General features: G+C 42.6%; 1 protein-coding gene across 2 annotated transcripts in view; it reads left to right on the top strand.

Annotated features, from left to right (window-relative positions):
* Tmtc1 (transmembrane O-mannosyltransferase targeting cadherins 1) overlaps positions 1-19,890 on the top strand; it is a 215,788-nt gene that overhangs the window by 72,411 nt on the left and 123,487 nt on the right. For both annotated transcript variants that reach the window (XM_010628972.2, XM_010628971.2), the window contains exons 4-5: positions 8,562-8,643; positions 9,519-9,622. In XM_010628972.2, coding sequence (XP_010627274.1) covers positions 8,562-8,643; positions 9,519-9,622 — 186 coding nt within the window. The remainder of the gene's footprint in view (positions 1-8,561; positions 8,644-9,518; positions 9,623-19,890) is intronic.

Here is a 19,890-nt window from a genome sequence, read left to right as displayed (position 1 = left end):
AGCAGCCTGGTGCTGTTCCTCCTGGCCCCATGGCCTTACCCACCTCTTCCCTCTTCCCTTCCCCTAAAGCTTCCCATCTGCTTTGAGCCTATGTCGAGTTCTTCCTTCTCAAGTCCTCCAGTCTGTCTGCTCTCCCTCTGGGCCAGCAGGCAGGACAGAGATGCCTTGTGGGTAGTGCTGGGAGTGTCAGCACCAAGCGGAGTAGTCCAGCTGTGCTCAGTGCTGGGTCAGTGATCCTAGGCAGGTGGATTCACTTTGTGAGTGCCTAGGTTTTCCCACATATGAAACGAGGATAGCAGTAGCACCTACGTCATGGTTGTTGTGTTAGTGTATTTGAAATTCAGTGTGTTATGCAGTCAGTTGTTCCTTTAGAAATGGCTTGCCCATTAAATGTATTCCAGGTCCTTCTTGCCTGGAACAAAGAGTTGAATGAGACAGGCCAAAAACAGTGAAAAGTTTTATTTGAAATGTGGTGGTGAGGAAGTAACTGGCTCTGCAGAGCAAACTTGGGCTGAAAAAGAGAAAAGCAAAAATAAAAGTGCACATAGGGTCTGGGAGGCCAGGGTGGGCTACTGTGAAAAGGACCTGATAGCAGGCTCTTCATGGCATCTGTGTCCTGCATCTCATGAGAACCTGCAGGAACTTTGCCTGTGGAGTCCCGAGAGGGGTGCTGAACAGATCCTGAGCTCCTGCTATGCCTCTTTCCAGCCAGCCTGACCCATGCCCTAGCTCTGATCTCATAGCTGTGTTTGGAACAGTGTCTGGCCTGGGATGTGCAGAGTCATTGTTAGCTGTTATTTAATTGTTAAACGCATGACTGTATCCCTCTCATAAATTGCATGTAGGACCTCATTCAGTTCCTAATATTTTTCTTGCCAAATTGAATGTTGGTGTCTGGGTAGCTTGTCCCTTTTCACAGTGATGGACTTGGAGCAGGCATTTTGTGAACTTTCTCAGGTGGTCAGCTATGCCTTGGTACCCTGAATTCCTTCCTCTTTAAATGTATGTCAGGATGTGTTTGTACTCCTGAGAGAATGTTTGAACTTTAAGCATCTTCCTGAGAAGATTTGGACAAAGATTCTTTTGTCAGGGAGGGGAGAGGTGGCAGAAATGTTTGGTTAAGGACACAGGCTGCATTTATATGTCCGCTCTTATTACCCGGGGACCCTGGGTGTAGTTACTGGGCCACAGTGCCTCAGTTTCTGTACTTTCAGAATGAAATACCAATAAGACCCTTCTACAGGGTTGTGCTGAGGATTGCAGGAATGATTCTGCCGTCTGTACAGTAGAAGGTTCCTAAATGGTGGCTGCTGTCATCATTGTTGACCTGAAGTGTATTTTGCCATTGCACTCAACCATTGCCAGTGCTGAATGCTCTTTTCCATTAGCTTAATTGTACTTGAGCCTATAAGCCTGTGAGATTTGGAAAGTAGGGTTGTAATAGCATTGGCTATTTCTCTTTTTTTCTTAGTGCTCAGGTGCACTTGTGTACCTGCACAGATAGATGTGTATTCCAAGGAGCAGCACTTCCACGGCAACAATTCTGTAGAGTCTGTGGTGCACAAGGACTCTGGATGGCTGGAAATGAGGGAAAACCCATGCAAATGCATAGGCAAAGAGGGTCTGTGCAGTGCAGCTGGAAGGTGTTGAATTGTCCTCTGGAAGCCTCGGTGTGGGTCTGTAACACTGACCGTGCTGTCTGTTACGGTGCCCTCAAATATTTCTCAAGGATTAAATGTCAGAACAGATGGAAGTTTTTTTGGCACAGAAATATCATACAAATACAGAACCTTTTGCAAAGGGCTCTTATTTTAGCAAATGAAATATGTGGTCAGTAGAAAGTTTATATATTCCAAATTAATGTCCAATTTAATAAAAATAAAGTACATTAAGAAAATATTTAGTGCCAGAATCATACTTCTAGATAAATATAACATTTTTTTTGACTTGCTATAAATTCTCTTCACCTTCTTGGACCAGAACCTCTCATCTGTTTCTAAATCTGCTATCTCACAAATTTCCAAAATAACTGTTGTCCATTCCTGGTTCCCACCAGGTCCTGCTGGGGCTGCGGTGCCTGCTGTTCTGTCACCCCTCCAGGTGGGCGCTGCACCAGTGTCGAGTGTGTGTCCTGTTGGAGTTTGGATCTGGCAGTGTCTCTGCTGGGGTCTTCACAACTGCTGTCAGCGTGACTCGCCCAGCTAACCTGCTCAATGTCTCCACTTGGCACTGTCCTAGTCAGAGCCTTTATTGGTGCTCTGCTTGTTTTCCTACCCTACCTGGGTGGCCTCTCCAGATCCCAGGATGCCATGTGTGCGCTCTGTTTCTGTTTACCACATTCCCTTCTCATCTCAGTGTTGGCTTTTGTGGTTACAGGGCGCCTCCTTGTCAGTCCACCGCCCACTTCTGCCAGATGCCTGTCCCTGCGGGGCTAGCTGGTGGGACATCTCACCATGCAGTAGCACTGGCAGGCATATTTACTGCTCACTCTGAACTTCTGGGTCAGCCAGCTGTACACAGACAGAGCTTGGTCTTTAACCAGTGGCGACCACTGCAGACACTGACCTTTAACACGGGCACAACAGGGCCATGATTTGTATATCTTGCTGTCGGGCAGCTGGTACATGGATCATTGTACCAGTGGGCAGTCTTTAAAATTAATGTTAGTAGTAAAAAGACCGAAAAAAGTGATTAGATCTGTTTGTACTACCAGTGGTCACTTTTCACAGTGATATTGTGTCCTAATAAGGCCATCACGACTGAAAGTGCACGTAAACCACCCCATATGTAGAGTGCTGTAGCTTTGCCACATGTCGTACTGCAGAGCGCTGGTGTTTCCCCTCATGATTGTGTGGTTCTGGGAGCTGTGGCTGGCTGCTGCTGAGAAGTCGTGATGAGCATCTTGAGAGCATCATCATGAGTCGATGGCATCACGAGAAGTTGCTGTACAATATTTTCTTAGCTCAGGGAAAGATCTGAATTTATTGATTGATTAATTAGTCGAGACAGTGTCTGGCTATGTAGTTCAGGCTGCCTTGAATTGACTGCATGGCCTGTGCTGGCCTTGAGCCCATGGCAGTCCTCCTGCCTTAGCCTCCTGAGTGCTGAGTGTACAGCTGTACACTACCATGCCCAGCTAGATCAGAATTTAAAGTATGGTTTCTACTGAATATATTGTTTTTGCAGAATTGTAAAATTTAAAGAAAAACACACACACACACACAAGTTGAACCATTGTAACTCGGACTGTGTCGGGGTGGCTGAATAAACTAGCCCACTCTATGCTGTGAAGCAAAGTGAATGCTTTGGATTTCTGTATGGATTTTGGCCTCACCTCTCCTGCTTGTTAGAGGCAAGGTCCTGACTGCAAAACCTTCAGCATCATTCTTAGGGTGAGGACAAGTGTGTACTCACAGGGCTGGCCGGGGCACATAAGATATAATGTGTTGCCCTGTTACTGCTAAATTGAAGATTCCCCATGACTAGTAATGGGCAATAAGGCTGATGTTACCCCGACTGAGCTTTTACTGTATTATGTGTAGAGTTAAAAATCAGGGTTTCTAAATAAATTAATTATAGAGGGAATTTCGATCCTGATGAAATTAACAAATCTTCACTGCATTGACCTTTGTCCCTAAGGACCATGACCTTTTCTACATCAGTTAATATTTCCTGGCTTTGTTTATGTTGTTGTTGTTTGGTTTTTTTTTGCTTTCTCATATTAGACTGCCTCAGCTGTTTTGTTCCCTTCCCATTCCAACTCAGATTTTCAAGATGGTTAAGAAAACTTTAACTGTATTCCCCTGTGCCTTCTCAGTCTTTTATTTCCCCATTTTATGTATGATAATCTAAGTAAATGCTTCTTTATAAGGACATGATAAGTTGAGTATAAAAATTATGCAGGAAAAATTGACTGAAGACCAGGTTGTTGAAGGTCAGTTGGGCTCCTGAGTAGATAGAACTGAGAAATGTTTCACTGTCTTGCTGAAAGAGTTCCTGCTCTTCAGAACCTTCGTTTGCATATCCAAGGAGGATCAAAGTTGTTATTTCCTCTGCTGAATGCTTTTGCTTCCTAAGCTTCAGATGAGGTGCTTCTTTGGCTCAAAGAGAGTGTATTGAAGGGGGAACCTGTAGACACTTGTTTCTTTTGTTACTTTGTAAGTTTTTAATCTTTTCTAATGTAAGCTATGTCTTTGCTATACTTTGATCAACTGAGAAACCTTCCAAAGAAAAGCAGTGTTTTTGAATTCCTATTCTAAACGTTCTGAATTAAAACACTTTTTTTCCAATTCTGTGATTATTTATTTATTTCGGTATCAGGCATCGAACTCAGGACCTTGCGCTTTCGAGGCAGGTGGTGGAACCATATGATTATTTATTAATATCCCTTACTACCTTGAAAGAGCAAATGACACTAGTTATGATTGGTATTCTAGAAAGAATTCCCTATACAATTAGTTATAATTTATTGGTATAATGTCGGATAGTAACAATTTTAGTGTATGGGAGGTTTTACCACCTGGAGCTCACATTTAGGCAGAAATTATCAGTGGTATAGATTCTGCGAATTGGAAGTCTGATATAATATTCATTAAAATCACCATGGGTTAAGAAAAGGAAAGTGGGTACAATTCAAGTGGCTTTCCTACTCCAGCTTGCTGACATCCCGAAATGTGGGCATTCTCATTTTGTATCATGGCCGAGTACTGTAGGGCCAAGCAAACGCAGAACAAGAAAAGGGGTAGATGGGAGGGAGGGGAGAGATTTTAAAAATTCTATTCAGATCACTAAGCACTTACTGTCATCTTATATGTATGAAAGAAAAAACATTCTCCATATAGACAGCTAACTTAGGTGGAGATATCATAGGCCATCAGGTAGGGCTAGGTCGTCCGGAGAGTCAGGACGAAGGTAAAACACATCACATCTGTGCCAGAGACACATCTTTTTGAGACCACGCCTCAAGATAAAGATGAAATGACCAGGCCTGAACACTTCCCCGGAGGACAAGAAGTGGTAACACCTGGCCTAATGAAGTTAGGCAGACACCAGTCACGCGGGGTGACCAAGACTTCTGGACCCATTATTTTCTAGAGAGAGTCTTTTTTTCCCTCGTACTCGGCATCGAATTCTGGGTCTTGCATTTAAGGGGCAGGTGCAGTGCCACTGAGTTAAATCCCCAGCCCTAGAAATAGTCTTTGTTCTTTCAATGCACGTTTGTTATGTGTGACTTGTTTCCTCATTGAATCACTGTTACCTAAATCACTATACTTGTAACCTTACTGGCTAGTAAGAGTTGTAATGCATGTTGTACCATGTGGGTTTTGGTCTATAAAACTTCCCTATAAAGTGGAATTTCTAGTTACCCATCTGGGTCCCTTCCTGCCTCTCAAGAGCTATCCTCTCAGTAAATATTTTCCTGTTTTTAACCTCCATTGTTCCTAGAATTCATTCTTCAGTTTTAGAGAACAGGAACTCAGAGTAGCAGACATCTAACAGGTTGGGGGATGTAATGTTGTCATATTTCATTTTCTATATCAAAAGCACACTTATGAAAGCATAGAAAAGAAGACTTCATTCAAGGTGGAACAGACCTAATGCAGTTAATAGATGGTTTACTCTGGTGGAATTCTGCAGTGGAGGAGAGATTTAGCTGTAGAACTGGCACGTAGGAAATTATAGCCAAGAAGCAAGATGTGGGTGGGTCAGTGGATAGAAAATCATTAAAAGGAAACATTATGGATGTGTTAGTTACTTTTCTCATTGCTAAGACGAAATCCCAGCCACCCAGACTTAAAAGAGGAAAAGGTTTATTTGGCTCATAGTTTGAAGAGGTTTCAATCCATCATCAGCTGGCTCCAAAGCAGAGATGGCAGAGAGGGATCACAGAGGAGAAACCGTGGTGGACAGAAGGTAGCAAAGCAACAAGGACGACCACAGCTCTCTCTGTCCCTTACATCTCATCCAGGATGCTTAGCACTCACACCCTTAATCCTGGTGCCCTTGAGCCTAGGGTTGAACCATGAATCAGTTCCAGTATCACTCAGTCTAGATCCAGCCACCCCTGAAAAAGCTTCCCCTGTGACTACGTGAGGTTTTGGGGTGCATCTAGGCACATGCCATAACACAGATAAAGGGGGTTTCTGGTTAAACTTTTCTGACAGAATTCTTGCTGAAGACAAGCTAGGATGATCAGACATTGTCTGGGATGGCAGAAAATAAGGAACCTGAGCAGGTATTTCGGAGGATCAGAAGAGTGCTTGATAAACTGATTTAATGGCATTCTCACTGAAACTGGATTTTACAACAGAGTGCACAGATGGGCCTAAGAGAAAGTTCAGCACCCTGACTGAAGTCTGATCAAGCGTGGAATCTGTATGGCATAGACTGACAGGAACGCCCCACTGTCTGGCTGTGCTGTGGGCTGGGGAGGAGGAAAGGATGAGAGAATTCCACTCATGGCCTGATCCCTGCTGAGTTAAGGATCTCTGCCTCTGCCCTAGTGTTCATTGACAAAGGACACTGTGTGATTTTGGCTTACTTTCCCATTTACTGTTGGTCAACACCTAGCAATAGATGTTCTGAAGGCTTGTTTTCCAACCACTGATCTCTACCATTTTAGGCTTTCATTGTTTTGGGATGTGACATTTTAGGAGTAAATTGCTCGGTGCCTTTCACTTAACTTTTTGAGGAAATGGACTTTTTCTCCAAGAATTTCCAGTCCACAGGATACTTTATTAATATAACTTACTGAAATAACCAGTGTAGCAAATGTTCAGTGAAACAGTATATGGGAAATTCCTTTAAGTTTAGCATTGAAAAAAATCCTAAACTGTAGTTTGTTGTTCTATAAAAAGGAAAACCACTGCTAATTTTTCCGCCATGTTAAGACAAACCAGCAAGAGACAGGACTTGAGAAAGGAGGCTTCCCAAAGCAGAGTACCCAGGAACCCTTCTCTCGTGAAGATGGTTTGTGCTTCCTCCCCACACCTACTCTGCCCACTCTGCCACTCGTTCTCTGCCCTCCTGCTGCCCGTTCTCTTCTGTCTTACAAAGGAAAAGCAGAAATAAGCAGGCTTGTTCTTGGTTCATCGGCCCTGCAAATGAGTCCCAGTGGAGATAAAGGAGAAAGAAAGCCGCTTAGCAGTGCTTTACCTTTTTGGGATCACAGACCTTGTGCCACAGAACATCAGATCCAAGGACCTGGCTTCAGAAGAATGCACTGACACGGACCTCCACGAGGCTTCATGCACAACCGCAGGACTCCCTCGATGCCCCTTCTGGGATGGCAGCCCTGTTCCTGTGCTGTGAGAGCCGCCCACGTCCCTGGCCTTCCTCCTTGGCAAGCTCCCTGTTGGGGTCCAAGAGAGAAGAAAAGGAGGTTACCTTGAGGATGAGTTCAGGCCAGTGCTTGTTAGTCGCTGACTCTGTTTTTTAAAACTTGAATAGTCAGATTTGAGCCTGGGTCACTTCCAGAGTTTTTTTTTTTAAATGAACCGGCATAAGGAAAAGGGAAATGGAAAAGAAGCAAGACTGACCCAGCTACAAATCGCTTGTTACAGAGGTACCCTGTGCATTTGTAAGCAGGCCTCAGAGTGGGTGTATCTGTGAGGAGACTGCCCTGTGAGGCTTTCATTTGTGCTTTCAGGACATTCCCCTATGTGGGGAGACCTCATTCACATGCAGATCTGAAGAGCTGCTGGGGAGAAATCTTTTGGGAAGAAAATGGGTTAAAGGAAAAAATGGGAAAGGGGGAGGGAAAATAAAGGCTATGGTGGAAAATGCCTCCTGGATTATGTGGTTTGATTCAGCTTCCCTCTCCAGTCTGCGCTTTAGAAGTAGAAATTTGCATGGAGGAGAACCTGACTTACTTTGTGTTTTCAGCTGGGAAAACATAAAGCATCTCTTGCTCCCTTTCCGTTGTCTTTATGAGCACCACTGGTACTGTCTTCCACATGCCTGGACGCCCCTTTCGTGTGGTGAGAAGTGGACAGTCTTGTAACCCAGTTGCTTCTAAGGGCCACACGCAGATGAGAAAGTTCTTCATTCATTGTACGTGGGTGAGCTCTGGCCCACCACTGATGCTCCCTAACTTTGTAGAGTTTCTAAAACTACCTGTCCTTATGTAGCCTTAGCACTCGAGATATTTTGTGGGTAGAAGACGTTGTGCTCCTCAAATTACATTATGTGGGTAAATGCCAGCTCTTGCTTTCTTTAACATTAACCCTGTGACCTGTGTAACTATATAGTTGTCAGAGTGAATAGCTTATTTATGGGAAATAGTAACATTTATAGCTAACAAGGCTAGGTCCTTTTCTATCATCTCTACTTTCCTGTACAGCTGTTACTGTCCCCCAGAGTGAGAAAAATTGATGTGCAGAAAAACAATCCTGGGTTGCAGGTAGCAGCTCTGAGGGTTGGAAATCAGTGCGCTGGGTGGATCTAAGTCTGCGTTCCCAGTTTGGTGCTGAGCTTGGGAGCCTCAGTACATTCATGTGGAAGGGGGAATATGCAGTTGACTCTTGCACTTACCTGTTTTTGTTTTTCCTTTCCTGTTGCAGATCTTTGATAGCAAGCAGCGATAAGAATTGCCTGCTTTCCATGAGGCCATTTTTTAAAAGGGCCATTTTGGTTATAAGTTATGTAAGTATATGTGTTCTTCTTCAATACCTAATAAGTAATCAGAGACATCATTCAGGTTATTTAATAGAATCAACCATAGATTCTAGCAACTGATCTTGATGTCTAAGAATTTACAGGCCATAAGTGTTGCAAAACATTGGAAGGTATATGTGAAAGCATCCTAGGTATCTGTGAACCTACACACACACACACACACCACACACACACACACACACACACACACACACACACACACACTACGGTATCTGTGTACCTACACACACACACACACACCCCCACACAACACACACACACACACACACACACACACACACACTCACACTATTTAACAAGTCCCTTTCACGGTACTAAGGCTGAGCTGTCTCTAGAGGTAGCAGTACAGCTTGGCTGTATCATTTTTTATTGTATTGTTGTATAACAGATGATCCCAAACTTGGTGAGATAAATGTAATGTCCATATATTCATCCTAAATGCTTTAATTTGGGCAGTCTGAAGTGGGGTTATGCTTCGGATAATCCTGATCTTTGGCAGAAGTTACTCAGGCAAGGTTTTCTCACCTACCTAAAGAGAGGATCAGTACATGCTCTCCTTTGTGGTGTGTCCTCCTCTTGGGCCTTTCCCGATGGTCCTCTTTGTAGTATAGGGCTTCCCTACAGTGGGAAGTAGGTTCTAAAAGAAGGAACCAAGGCTTTCCAGTGTCAGACCTAGAGTTACAAAGTACATCTTCTCCCACATTCCCTTGGTAATTGTGTGTTACAAGGCCAAGTCAGATTGGAGGGGATTTGACTATTTCTTGGTAGTAGGAGAGGAATGTACGTGTGGAGGAGAAGAGATTGCTGGTGGCTGTCTTACCAAATCTTCCTCTTCTCTTAAGGTCATTGTCATTTTGTACTTCCGTCTGTGGATAATGGGAGGATCTATGCCCCTCTTTTCAGAGCAGGATAATCCAGCTTCATTTTCGCCTTATATTCTTACAAGGTCAGTAGAAATAATTTTTTAAAATTCTGCTGGGTATTTGTTAGTTTTAAATAATATAGGTCTTTGGGTAAGAAGGAAACTACTGTCATGCATTTGGAATTATTTTCGATGCATATAGATATGTTGGCAGTGTTATTGTTGCTGTTCTCATTGGTATATGTGTGTTTATTCAACACATATTTTATTGGACACTTATTACCGATAATGTATTGAGTTGCTTACACAGCAAATGCTGGCGAACAAAGTGCAGAGAAGTGAATCGAAGTGGACTGGACATCACAACCTTTGTAAGGCTGAAATCAGTGGGAGGTTCTAAGGAGCAAACAGATGAACCACAGTTTTGGGTAGGAGATGAATAATCGTATGTTGTCATTTGTCCATAAGGACTGTGGAGACATAAGTCAGGGAGCGACTGCGATCAGGGTCTCCAGTTCACGGAGATGTTTCCTTTGCCACCTGGGCCATCTGGTGTGATGTTCTGCTGAGGCTTGTGGATGTAACTATATCTGACAATTTTCATAGCTTTTTGCGGAACACATTGCCACTATAATGTTTTAAACATTCAGATGTGCGTTTCTTATATTTTCATAGTTATAAATACCTTTGAACATTATCTAATACCATTTTGATGATAGTAAGCTTCCCTTTTTGTATTTGAAAGAAATAATAAACCTTAAACTTTGATGTTAGTCCATTTATGTTTTGGCTTATTTGTGCCTCTTGGAATAACAGGTTTTTCTCTTGTTTATATGCCAGGTAACAGTCTGTCCTTTATAGCACTCATTTGCCTTATAGGTTTTAACTGGTAAATGTCTACTGTTTTCTTTGACTTATATGCTGTTCTTTATTTCTAGTTTTTTTCTTATTATTTATTTTTGATGTTGAAGATTGAACTCACGGCCTCTCACATGCTAGGCCATGCTCTGCCCCTGAGCTGTATCCCTGTTCTCCTTTTCATTTAGACTCTATGTTCCATTTAAAAGGGTGCCGTCCAACTTTATTGATGCATTTATATAGTATTACATTTTTTTTAACTTTCAACATATATTAACTATATCTTGAATATTCATCCAGAAATCATTTGGTATCTAATCTCTACTGCTGACTTACCTCTTAGGCAGTTTAAAATCTTTACACATATTTGTTACAGTCTTGCATTTTTCAAAGTGTTCAGTTATTCTTTAAACTTTGCCTCTCTAGTTTTCTTTTTGCTATGTTGCAAGCCCCTTGTCCTTTTAAGACACCTTTCACTGCCTTTCAAAATCTCCAGGTATTTTTAGCTCTGATAACTCATTCATACATTGTTTCAGATTCTCTAGCTCTCTAAATAGCTACTTTCTGCCTCTAAGTGAAAATGAGCTTTGCCAGCTCCTGTTCTGGCCCCACGGCCCACTTCTTTTAGCTCTGGGTTGGTTTCCTTTCAGGCTTTCGCTGAATGGCCCAGGCTGACCTCACTTGAAGTGCTCTGAGATGCCCCTGCCTTAGCCTCTAGAGTAGCTGAGATTATTTGTGTGTGCTTGTTTCAATATTTTAAAAATTATGTTTTGATATGGTTTGTTAACAGCATTTTGGAAGCCATATAGAATTTGACTTATTATTCTTAACCATTGGTTATATCAAGCCACAAGGTCAATCATGAAAATCATTAATCTTTTACTTTTCCATTTTAACCTAAATACTTAGATTGTATTAGCTGTCAGTTGATCCTTCATGATGGATCAATAACTTTCCCATATATCATTAAATGAGATTGGGTGGCTCAATTGAGTAACACGACACTGAATTGTAAATGAAGCTGCTTTCCACTGTAAAAAGAACAGTGCAGAAGCCAAAGAATAGAGGAGATAGTATTTTGATTTTACAACATTCACTGCCTCTTGCCAAGCGAGTCCCCCGAGGCCTATTGTCCATCCAACGGTGCGGGACAAATGATCCGGCAGTCATGACTTTTCATTTCATTCCTTACACCCAAGGAGTCCCATGATATTGAATTTCTTATTTCTAGGTCATGTTCACTTGTAGCCTTCTGTCCTCATCTCCAAGAAGGCTCTCGTGGTCTCCCTCCTGTGTTACTGGAATGGCTTCCTAACTTGGCTCCCTCCCCACATTTGCTCTCCTCAGATCCATCCACCCCATTCCTAGGTGGTATTTCTAATACTCTTAATATTTAGAAAGTGGGTGGTTCCCTGTTCCCAGGGATCTGGCCACTGCTGCTTCCTTTGTGTCCATCTCCTCACCATTTACTGCCCTCCTTCTAATCTTATACCTTAGCCAGGGTCACTGTTTCAGGTCCTTTGTACTGTACAGCCCTGTTTCTGTGGCTTTCCAATCCTACAGTACCAATTCCTTTATGATTTGGTTGCTGGGTCTTCTATAAGACCTTGCTGGCTTCTTATTCATCCTTGAGAATATATTTTTCTTCTATTAAACTTTATTGTTACAGACTATTTCCCAGTTTTTTTTCTCATGATGTTATGCATTTTTCAAGGGCAGAGACCATATCTAAATAACTTTGTATCTCTGGTTAGTTTTACAGGTTACGCTGTCCATATGCAAGGGAGAGCTACAGTTATAGTTTATTGTATGGTGGGTAAATGAAGAGTGGACTCCTCTCTGATACATGTGCTGCTTCTGTGGATATAACATCCGCCTTTACTTTTCTGTTTTTGAAGTAATTCACACTACCCTCTCTGCATCTATCATTGTTTTGCTTTTTGTCATTAAGACATTATTCAACTGAGCATGCCTGTATGTACTTCAGCCAACCATGGAGTAAAACCTTTGAAACTATGAGCCAAATAAATCTTCAGATGGCTCCATGCACAAACATCATGGCAGAGGGGCATGATAAAGGAAAGCCGTTTACCTCGTGGCAGCCTGAAATACAGAGAGCAAGAAAGCCGGAACAATAAATAGATACGTCCTTCAAAGGTGTGCCCCTAGTGAATTTTTTTCTCCAACTGGGCCCCACCTTCTAGTAGTACCTTCAGCTGTTAACTCATCAAGGCATCTTTGTGCTCTGCCTTTGTTCTCAATTCTTACAATATAACTGGCTAAAAGCAGTCAGCAGTATCCATGCCACTACCTGAATATTATGCTGACTTAAAATTTCCTCCGCCAGTTTAGTCCACCACCTTTATGTTCAGCCTCCCCTAAAATCTTAGGACAAATGCAGATAGTTTCTTTGCCAGAATGTAACATAAATGGCCTCTAGTCCAGTGCCCAATAGAGTATTTATTCTCATTTGAGACCTCTTGAACCTAGCCTTTACTGTCCTCATTCATATCAGTGTTCTGGTTTTCTGAGCACTAACCAGGACATTCATCAGACTCTGCTTTATAGCATTCTAGGGCTCCTCTATCCTGCATCTCCTAACCTTTCCAAACTTTTCCAGCAAACCACTTCTAAAGGCTCTTCAACTATAAAGTCAGGTATAGTCACAGCAACAGCCTAACTTCTCAGTTGTAATTTTCTGAATTAGTTATCTTTTTGCCACTGAAACCAAATACTTGACATGTACAACTTAAAAGAGGAGAAGAGAAGTTTATTTAAGTTCATAGTTTGAGAGGTGTCAGTGCAAGGCACACGGCAGAGGAAAGGTGTGCAACTCATAGAAGCGGAGAGAGCCCGAGAATGCCAGTACAATATGCATACCCTATAGAGGCACATTCCCAATGACCCACCTCCTCCAATTTGACCCCATTTCCTAATAGGACATTCAGTTATGGATTAATCCACTAAATCCACTGATGAGGATAGTACTCCCATGATCCAGTCACTACCTGAAAGTCCTACCTCTGAACACATGAGACCACTGGGGGACATTTTAGATTCACACTGTAACATTCTCTTTCCTCTTTTGTTCTTCCCTTTCTGTTCCTTCTCAAGCAAATTTCTAATATAGCCCCAGGCTATAGAGGCTATTCCAGACTAAATTATCTCTGAAAGCATTCACGCAGTCTAACCGTGGTGACACTAGGCTGTACTGAGGTAGTAGCAAACTGAATTTAGTGGAAATGGCTTAGCATAGAAGGATTAATTTTGCTTATGAGAAGATGGCTGTGGGTCTTGCCGTATTCCAGATTACTGTCCAGCCATATGAAATGGCCAAGCCAGTGTTGCAGAGGAAGAGGAAGTTTGAGGGTCCACACTTTTTACATTGAAACTTCACATTACGTGTTATGAAAGTAAGGGGAATAAAACTGTTTCCTGCTTTGTTCCTCTTCCTTGGTTTCAGTGTCTATCAACTTCATCCGGTCTTCCTTCATCAACCCTACTCACTTGCAACCTTTCTCATTTTCCCTGACCCAGCACTGAATGGTTTTGAAAGCAGTCCAAGATATAAGATCAATTCGATCAGCACTATTTTGTCTTTCAAAGAAACATAACCACAATATTTCTGTGATACCTAAAAATTGCCCTAGTTCCCTATTGTCATCAAGTATTGATTTGGCCACCATTCGTGTCAGCTTTAAGAGACCCATGTCACTTCTGTCTAGACCTGCAGGCCAGGAAGCTGTCTGCCCCACCAGGCTGCGAGTGGGCTGCGAAGTGGGCTGAGGAATGTGGTCTCCCATGCCCTGGAGAAAATTAAACAGACCTAAGGCATTCAAAGCTCTATGTTGACATGGCCTGTGATGGTGTTTACTTTTAAAATAAAAAACAACCAAAAAAGAAAAAACTACTCAAATTTTCTCCCTGAGAGAAATTCCAGGTTTGGCTTTTTCAGAAATACATTTTTCTCCCCCTGCATTTACTATCAATAAGGATCCTCAAGCCTGTTTCATGAACCACCGGAACATAACCTGTCAGCTTCCTGGAGTCCTCACAGATAATCATTGTGTTTACCTACAACATGAATTTCTGAGGCCAAGACCAACCCATTCCTCAGGGCTCGGACAATTGACGCCTCTTTTAGGAAGCTCTCTGTGACAGAGTAGCTTGATGGCTTCCCCCTCCTGCCTCGGCACTTGTCATTTATGCCTTCAGGAGAAATTCTTCAGTAAAATTTTTTTTGTCTTAGCATTTCCCCAAGAACTGGTCAGTGAATGAATGAGTGAATGAATGCGTTAACTTGGGAAGCTGGGGCTTTTCCATGTGAGACTCTCCCAAGAGCAGGTATAGGGTAGGTTCCTGGGATGACCCGATCTGAGGTGACCAGTTCATGGAAGTGGAAATCAAAAAGTTAATTGTGAAAACATTCTGCATGTGAATGAAGTCTTCACTCGCGTTGTTTAGAGCCCTGTGGATAAGAACTGTCCTTGGAGTCTTTAAAATTATCTACTAGACTTGGGTTTAGAGCCTGATATGAAATAACTCCTGATAACACTATTGGATGAATGCATGGCAAATCTTGGTTACCCTTAGCACCCTTGGGCAGGATTGAGCTTCGTTGGCTTGCTTTCTGAGGGGGTTGTAACACACCTGATATTCCCCTCTAAACGCTCATCATCTGATTGTCATTATCAGTCTCCCCCTGCCCCCATGCCTTGTCCAGTTTTAGGTCTTCAGAAATAGTTGCAGGGGCATGTTGACTTGCAGCTTCACATAGGCAATAAAATGTTTTGTACTGTGGATACTGGTTAACTTGCATTACATGTATGACAATACACATACAGTATTGTGTGGTTCTGGCATTAATTTCCAGTTCTTTCTCTAGGAGAATGGTGAAGCCCTTGGCTGAAGTTCTGAGGGAGCTGTTCCTGCCGGGCTCAGTCCGTGTCCACTCCTCTTTGTCACCGTAGCTCTCTGACCTCTGACCTCATATGTCTTTCACCATGCTGAGCCTTCAAAGTCTAAATGACTGTAGCGATAGCTGTGTTTAATTAGTTACAGAAACTTCTCTGTTATCTTCTTTGTAGTGCTCTAAGTCATTTTGTTAATTTACTTTTTCTTTAACAGTGAAGACAATTTTGCCCTCATAGTTTCAAATCCCCTCAGCCTTCCTGTCCCTAATCCCAAATGGAATTTCTGTAGAAATAATGGCCAGACCAGAAGTTTTCACCAAAGATCAATTGGTGAGGGATGGCAGATGTCAGCTTAAGGTGAACAAAAACTGAGCTTAGAATAGTTACAACAAAACAGGATGACAGTTGGGGGTGCTTGAGAGTGAAAGAGGGCTGCAGATAGGGTAGAGGGTGGGTTTGGAGTAGAAATCCCAAACTGAAATGATAAAGCCAAGGAGAGTGGTGTGACTTAGAGAACACTGAAAATGATGCCTGCTTTCAGTGTATTTCCGTTGTACTGCACTGGCTTAGAGTGAGCACAGTGCTCTGGGCTGGATCCAGGACAGAAGGAGAGGGAGGGTGGCTGTCTCTCTGCACTGGTGTCTGCTTTCTGGTTCTAGTGGTGTCTTCCCATCTGCAACTGATTTGTCCTCAGCTGATTGTGAGAGGTGGGAGACTTTTTACTGTACTTTTGGTGTGAAGACTTTTTTTTTTTTTTTTTTTGGTACCAGGGATTGAACTCAGGACCTTGCACGTGCAAGGCAGGTGGCAGCACCATTAAGCTTAATCCCTGGCCTGGTGTGAAGACTTTTTTTTTTTTTTTGGTACCAGGGATTGAACTCAGGACCTTGCACGTGCAAGGCAGGTGGCAGCACCATTAAGCTTAATCCCTGGCCTGGTGTGAAGACTTTTTTTTTTTTTTTTTTTTGGTACCAGGGATTGAACTCAGGACCTTGCACGTGCAAGGCAGGTGGCAGCACCATTAAGCTTAATCCCTGGCCTGGTGTGAAGACTTTTGATTCCCATCTGAAAACAATGTCCTTCAAACCCCAAGACCATGGATGCTTGGCTTACAAGTTATCCTCTCAATTTTTCCCTGACTAGAGCCTTGCAGGATTTTGTTATTAAAGTCCACTCTCCTGTGCCTTAGAAACAGCTGCACAACCCGTTCAAGCACACTTCTAGGGCCTAATGCCCAGAGATTCTGCTCTGTGGGCTCAGAGGAGATGCATTTGTGAGGCGATGGATTGGATTTATGTGTAGCTTGTCCTGTCACAATGGTGTCTGTTGGCCCAGGATTCACTCTTCTGTTCCTCTAAGTAAGTCTCATTAGAAACGTGCTACTTCAACACTCACTCTTATAAATCTGAAATGATAGGTGAAATCAAAAGCCTCAGTGAAGTGCACTTCTGTATACGTTTGGAGCAGGTAGTGGAAAGAACATGATTCCACTCTTCAGGCAACTCTCTGCTGCCCATTAATTGGGTTTTGTTTTACCAGATTTGCAGGCGACAGGGGCTAAAGGAATGCACATTTGATGGGAGATCAAATTGAAAATATTGAAAATGGTTAACTTGCAGATCCACGAAGTAGATGAAATGGGATTTTCAGTCCAAGAATATAAAGTCCTCCTTTTGGTGTCATGGTTTTCCATGAGCTATAGTTCTGGATAAGCAGCCAGAATAGATTTGCTTAAGTGGGCAAGTGAGTTTCTACTGTTCAGAAATAAAGGCAGAGGCTTCTGTTGCAGTGTAGGAAAAGATCAAGGCAAGGAATAATAAGATAGGGTAGATCTCAACTTCTTTCTTCTAAATACACATCGTTTCCATTTAATGGTTCCAGAAAGCCCAGTACCTTAGTCTTGATTGGCACAGCCTTACAAGCATTTTTTCCTAATAATTATGACTCTCAACTCCCTTAATGTGGAGGCTGTCTCATCATAAATTCAGAACAGAGCTTTATTGAGTTTAAGAAGTTTGGTTTTTTTGTTATAAAATAACACCTTGTAGGGGAACGGGAGTGTAAGAATGATCAAGATATGATAAGCACATGTACTGATTCCCTAGGGTAAACATAATTATTATGTATCATGAACAGCTACTAATACAAAAGTAAAATAATACTTTGTGTTTAAAGGTGTGCAAAATGAGCTACGCTCTTCATGCTTCAGCAGCCAGCAGGACCCTTAAAACTTGACTTTTAAAAATAAAGCTGAAGCTATTCTGTTATCTTAAAGCAACAGTTACCAAACCAGCAGTAGTGACACAATCACCAGAGGAAGCATGTTTGAAATGAAGATGCCCTGTTTCATCTCACAGGTGTTTGAATGAGTAGGTCATAAGGTGGCTGGATCCAGAGTCGACCAGCAGCCTGTGTATGTGTTTCTGGGCTTCCCTCCCTCCATCTCTTCTTCCTCCCTCTTCTTTAGTGGTGCTGGGTATTGAACTCAGGGCCTTGCTCGAGCTAGGCACGCTACTGGGCATCAGTCTCTTGGAATTGCTCTTTTTGAGACCCATGGGTATAAGCAGTATCCTCAGGAATGAGGGAATCCCTTTGGGCTAAAGGGCCACCCTTATTATGTATTTTACTTTATTTTATAGAGAATCAGCTTCTTGAGAATGAAAGAATTGTCAAGGCCATAGAATGTAGTTTTCCAAACTAAAATGACAAAGGCGTGGTAGTAATGCATCTCACTTTTCTTGGATCCTGGGAACAAAGGGAAGAATGGGAGAAAGGTGGAAGAGGAAGAGGAGGAGGAAGGAGCCAGAAGAGGGAGCTTGTAGAGGCAGCACATTTCATTTCAGTACTGGGGACCATTCATTGGAAAATGATGATCTAGATCACTTACTGATATTTTATTTCTTCAAAAGATTGTTTAATCTCCATGTTCTATTTTACTGCAACCGGGAATTCCTGCAAAACTGATACAAGTTAAAGCAGCACTCCTTTTACTTTCTGGCAGCAATGAAACATAAAAGCCAAAGTGGCTTTTTATAATGATTTCAGCGCCAAGCTCAAACTTGTCTTGTACTCTCATTGCAGGGTGTTCTAACCAGCACCTGCAGCAACGCAGTCATCTGTCGGGCATGGTGTCAAAGGTTGTGCTTGATTATGAGTCATTGCACAAAAGCTCAAGTTCATCTGAACTGCATTAGGCCAGGAGTTGTTCAGGGTCCCGGTCAGGTGCTTCTCCGCAAAACAGCAGGGTTTCCCTTGTCATATTTCCTTTCAGCTCTCCATGTTATCAGAGGTGAATGCAGGACTGGTGGTACTGGAGAATTGTACTGGGAGCCGGAAGACCTTGTGTGTGCAGGTTCTGCTACTCACCTGTCAGGGGACATTGAGATATGTCCTCTGCTGCAGAAATGGGGGTGATGATCCTTACATGCAAATGAGTTATAAAACAGAAACAACGGGATTCTCTGTATTGTTGTGGGGGTTCATTAGTAGGCCAACAGGGTAGCCCAGTATGTAGTAACCAGCATAGTAACCCGGAGGCTGTGCTTGTATATTGGGTTGAAATAAAGATGTTGTTAAGTGGTTTTCAGGGAGAAAGAGAATGAAAGTATGAACAAAGAAATGAACTACATATTTGTTTTGCAGAAACTCTGCTCTTGCAGATAATCTGAGTAAGAGGTTGCTAGCAATCTTAAATGGTGAACTTCATTTTTTTCCCTTCTGTGATGAAACTGTCTCTATTACTAAGATAACTTATTAATGGCACATTTCAAAGATCAGACAGACTTAATGGCATTTCACATTTACTTTATCCATGGTAGCAGTGGTTTTTCACTTAAATTATATGCATTGCATTTTAATGCAAAGGAAGTAAGAATAAGCCTGGTCTAGCTTTATGATGATGCTTGTATGAGACTTTTGGAGGCCGATCAGTCCTCTGATCTGTGTAGAGAGGGGTACAGTAAAGGTTAAAGGAAAGCGTCAAAGAGACAGACTTTCAAAGTATACAGGGAGATGGGAGGTCAATGCCAGAGTGGGTAGAGACAAAGACACTCCGAGCTGATCACTGTTTATTAGGTGCACACAGTAATTGGAGAGAGTATCAGTTGACTTAGAGGGTGGCAGTGATCTTATGCTAATGAGGGTCTTATGTTGATGAGGAGGGTGAGAAGGGTAAAGCATTCTTACTGTAGTAGGTGGTAAGAGACAGCAGGCTAATAAGGAATTTGTCTTCTCCCAGGCTAAACCTGTCTCTTTTTTTTATTACTACTCAGCTGATTCTCAAGGAACCAGGATGTCTCCAGCTGGTGCACTCTAGCCCTTGAGCATCACAGCATCACAGGACCATTGAGGCCTCCTCCGCTGTGACCAAGAGACACATGGTGTTAAGTTTCCACATGCCATAGCCTGCTTGTGGGCAGACACTAGGCTTTAGACGAGGCCTAACCACAATTTAATTATGAAATGATTTTCCCTCCAAATTATACAGAATGGCTCTCGACGTGAGAAGTTGTTTCACATACACAGTCCCTGCTGCCCTGTGGAGTGCCGTGAGCTAGTGTGTTAGGTGCTGGGCAGGCTGCA

Source organism: Fukomys damarensis, unplaced genomic scaffold (genome assembly GCF_012274545.1).
Source record: "Fukomys damarensis isolate Sample0158 unplaced genomic scaffold, DMR_v1.0_HiC HiC_scaffold_15, whole genome shotgun sequence".
In the NCBI taxonomy this organism is placed as follows: domain Eukaryota; kingdom Metazoa; phylum Chordata; class Mammalia; order Rodentia; family Bathyergidae; genus Fukomys; species Fukomys damarensis.
Note: the sequence above shows the minus strand (reverse complement) of the source record. Positions and strands in the feature narration are given on the sequence as shown.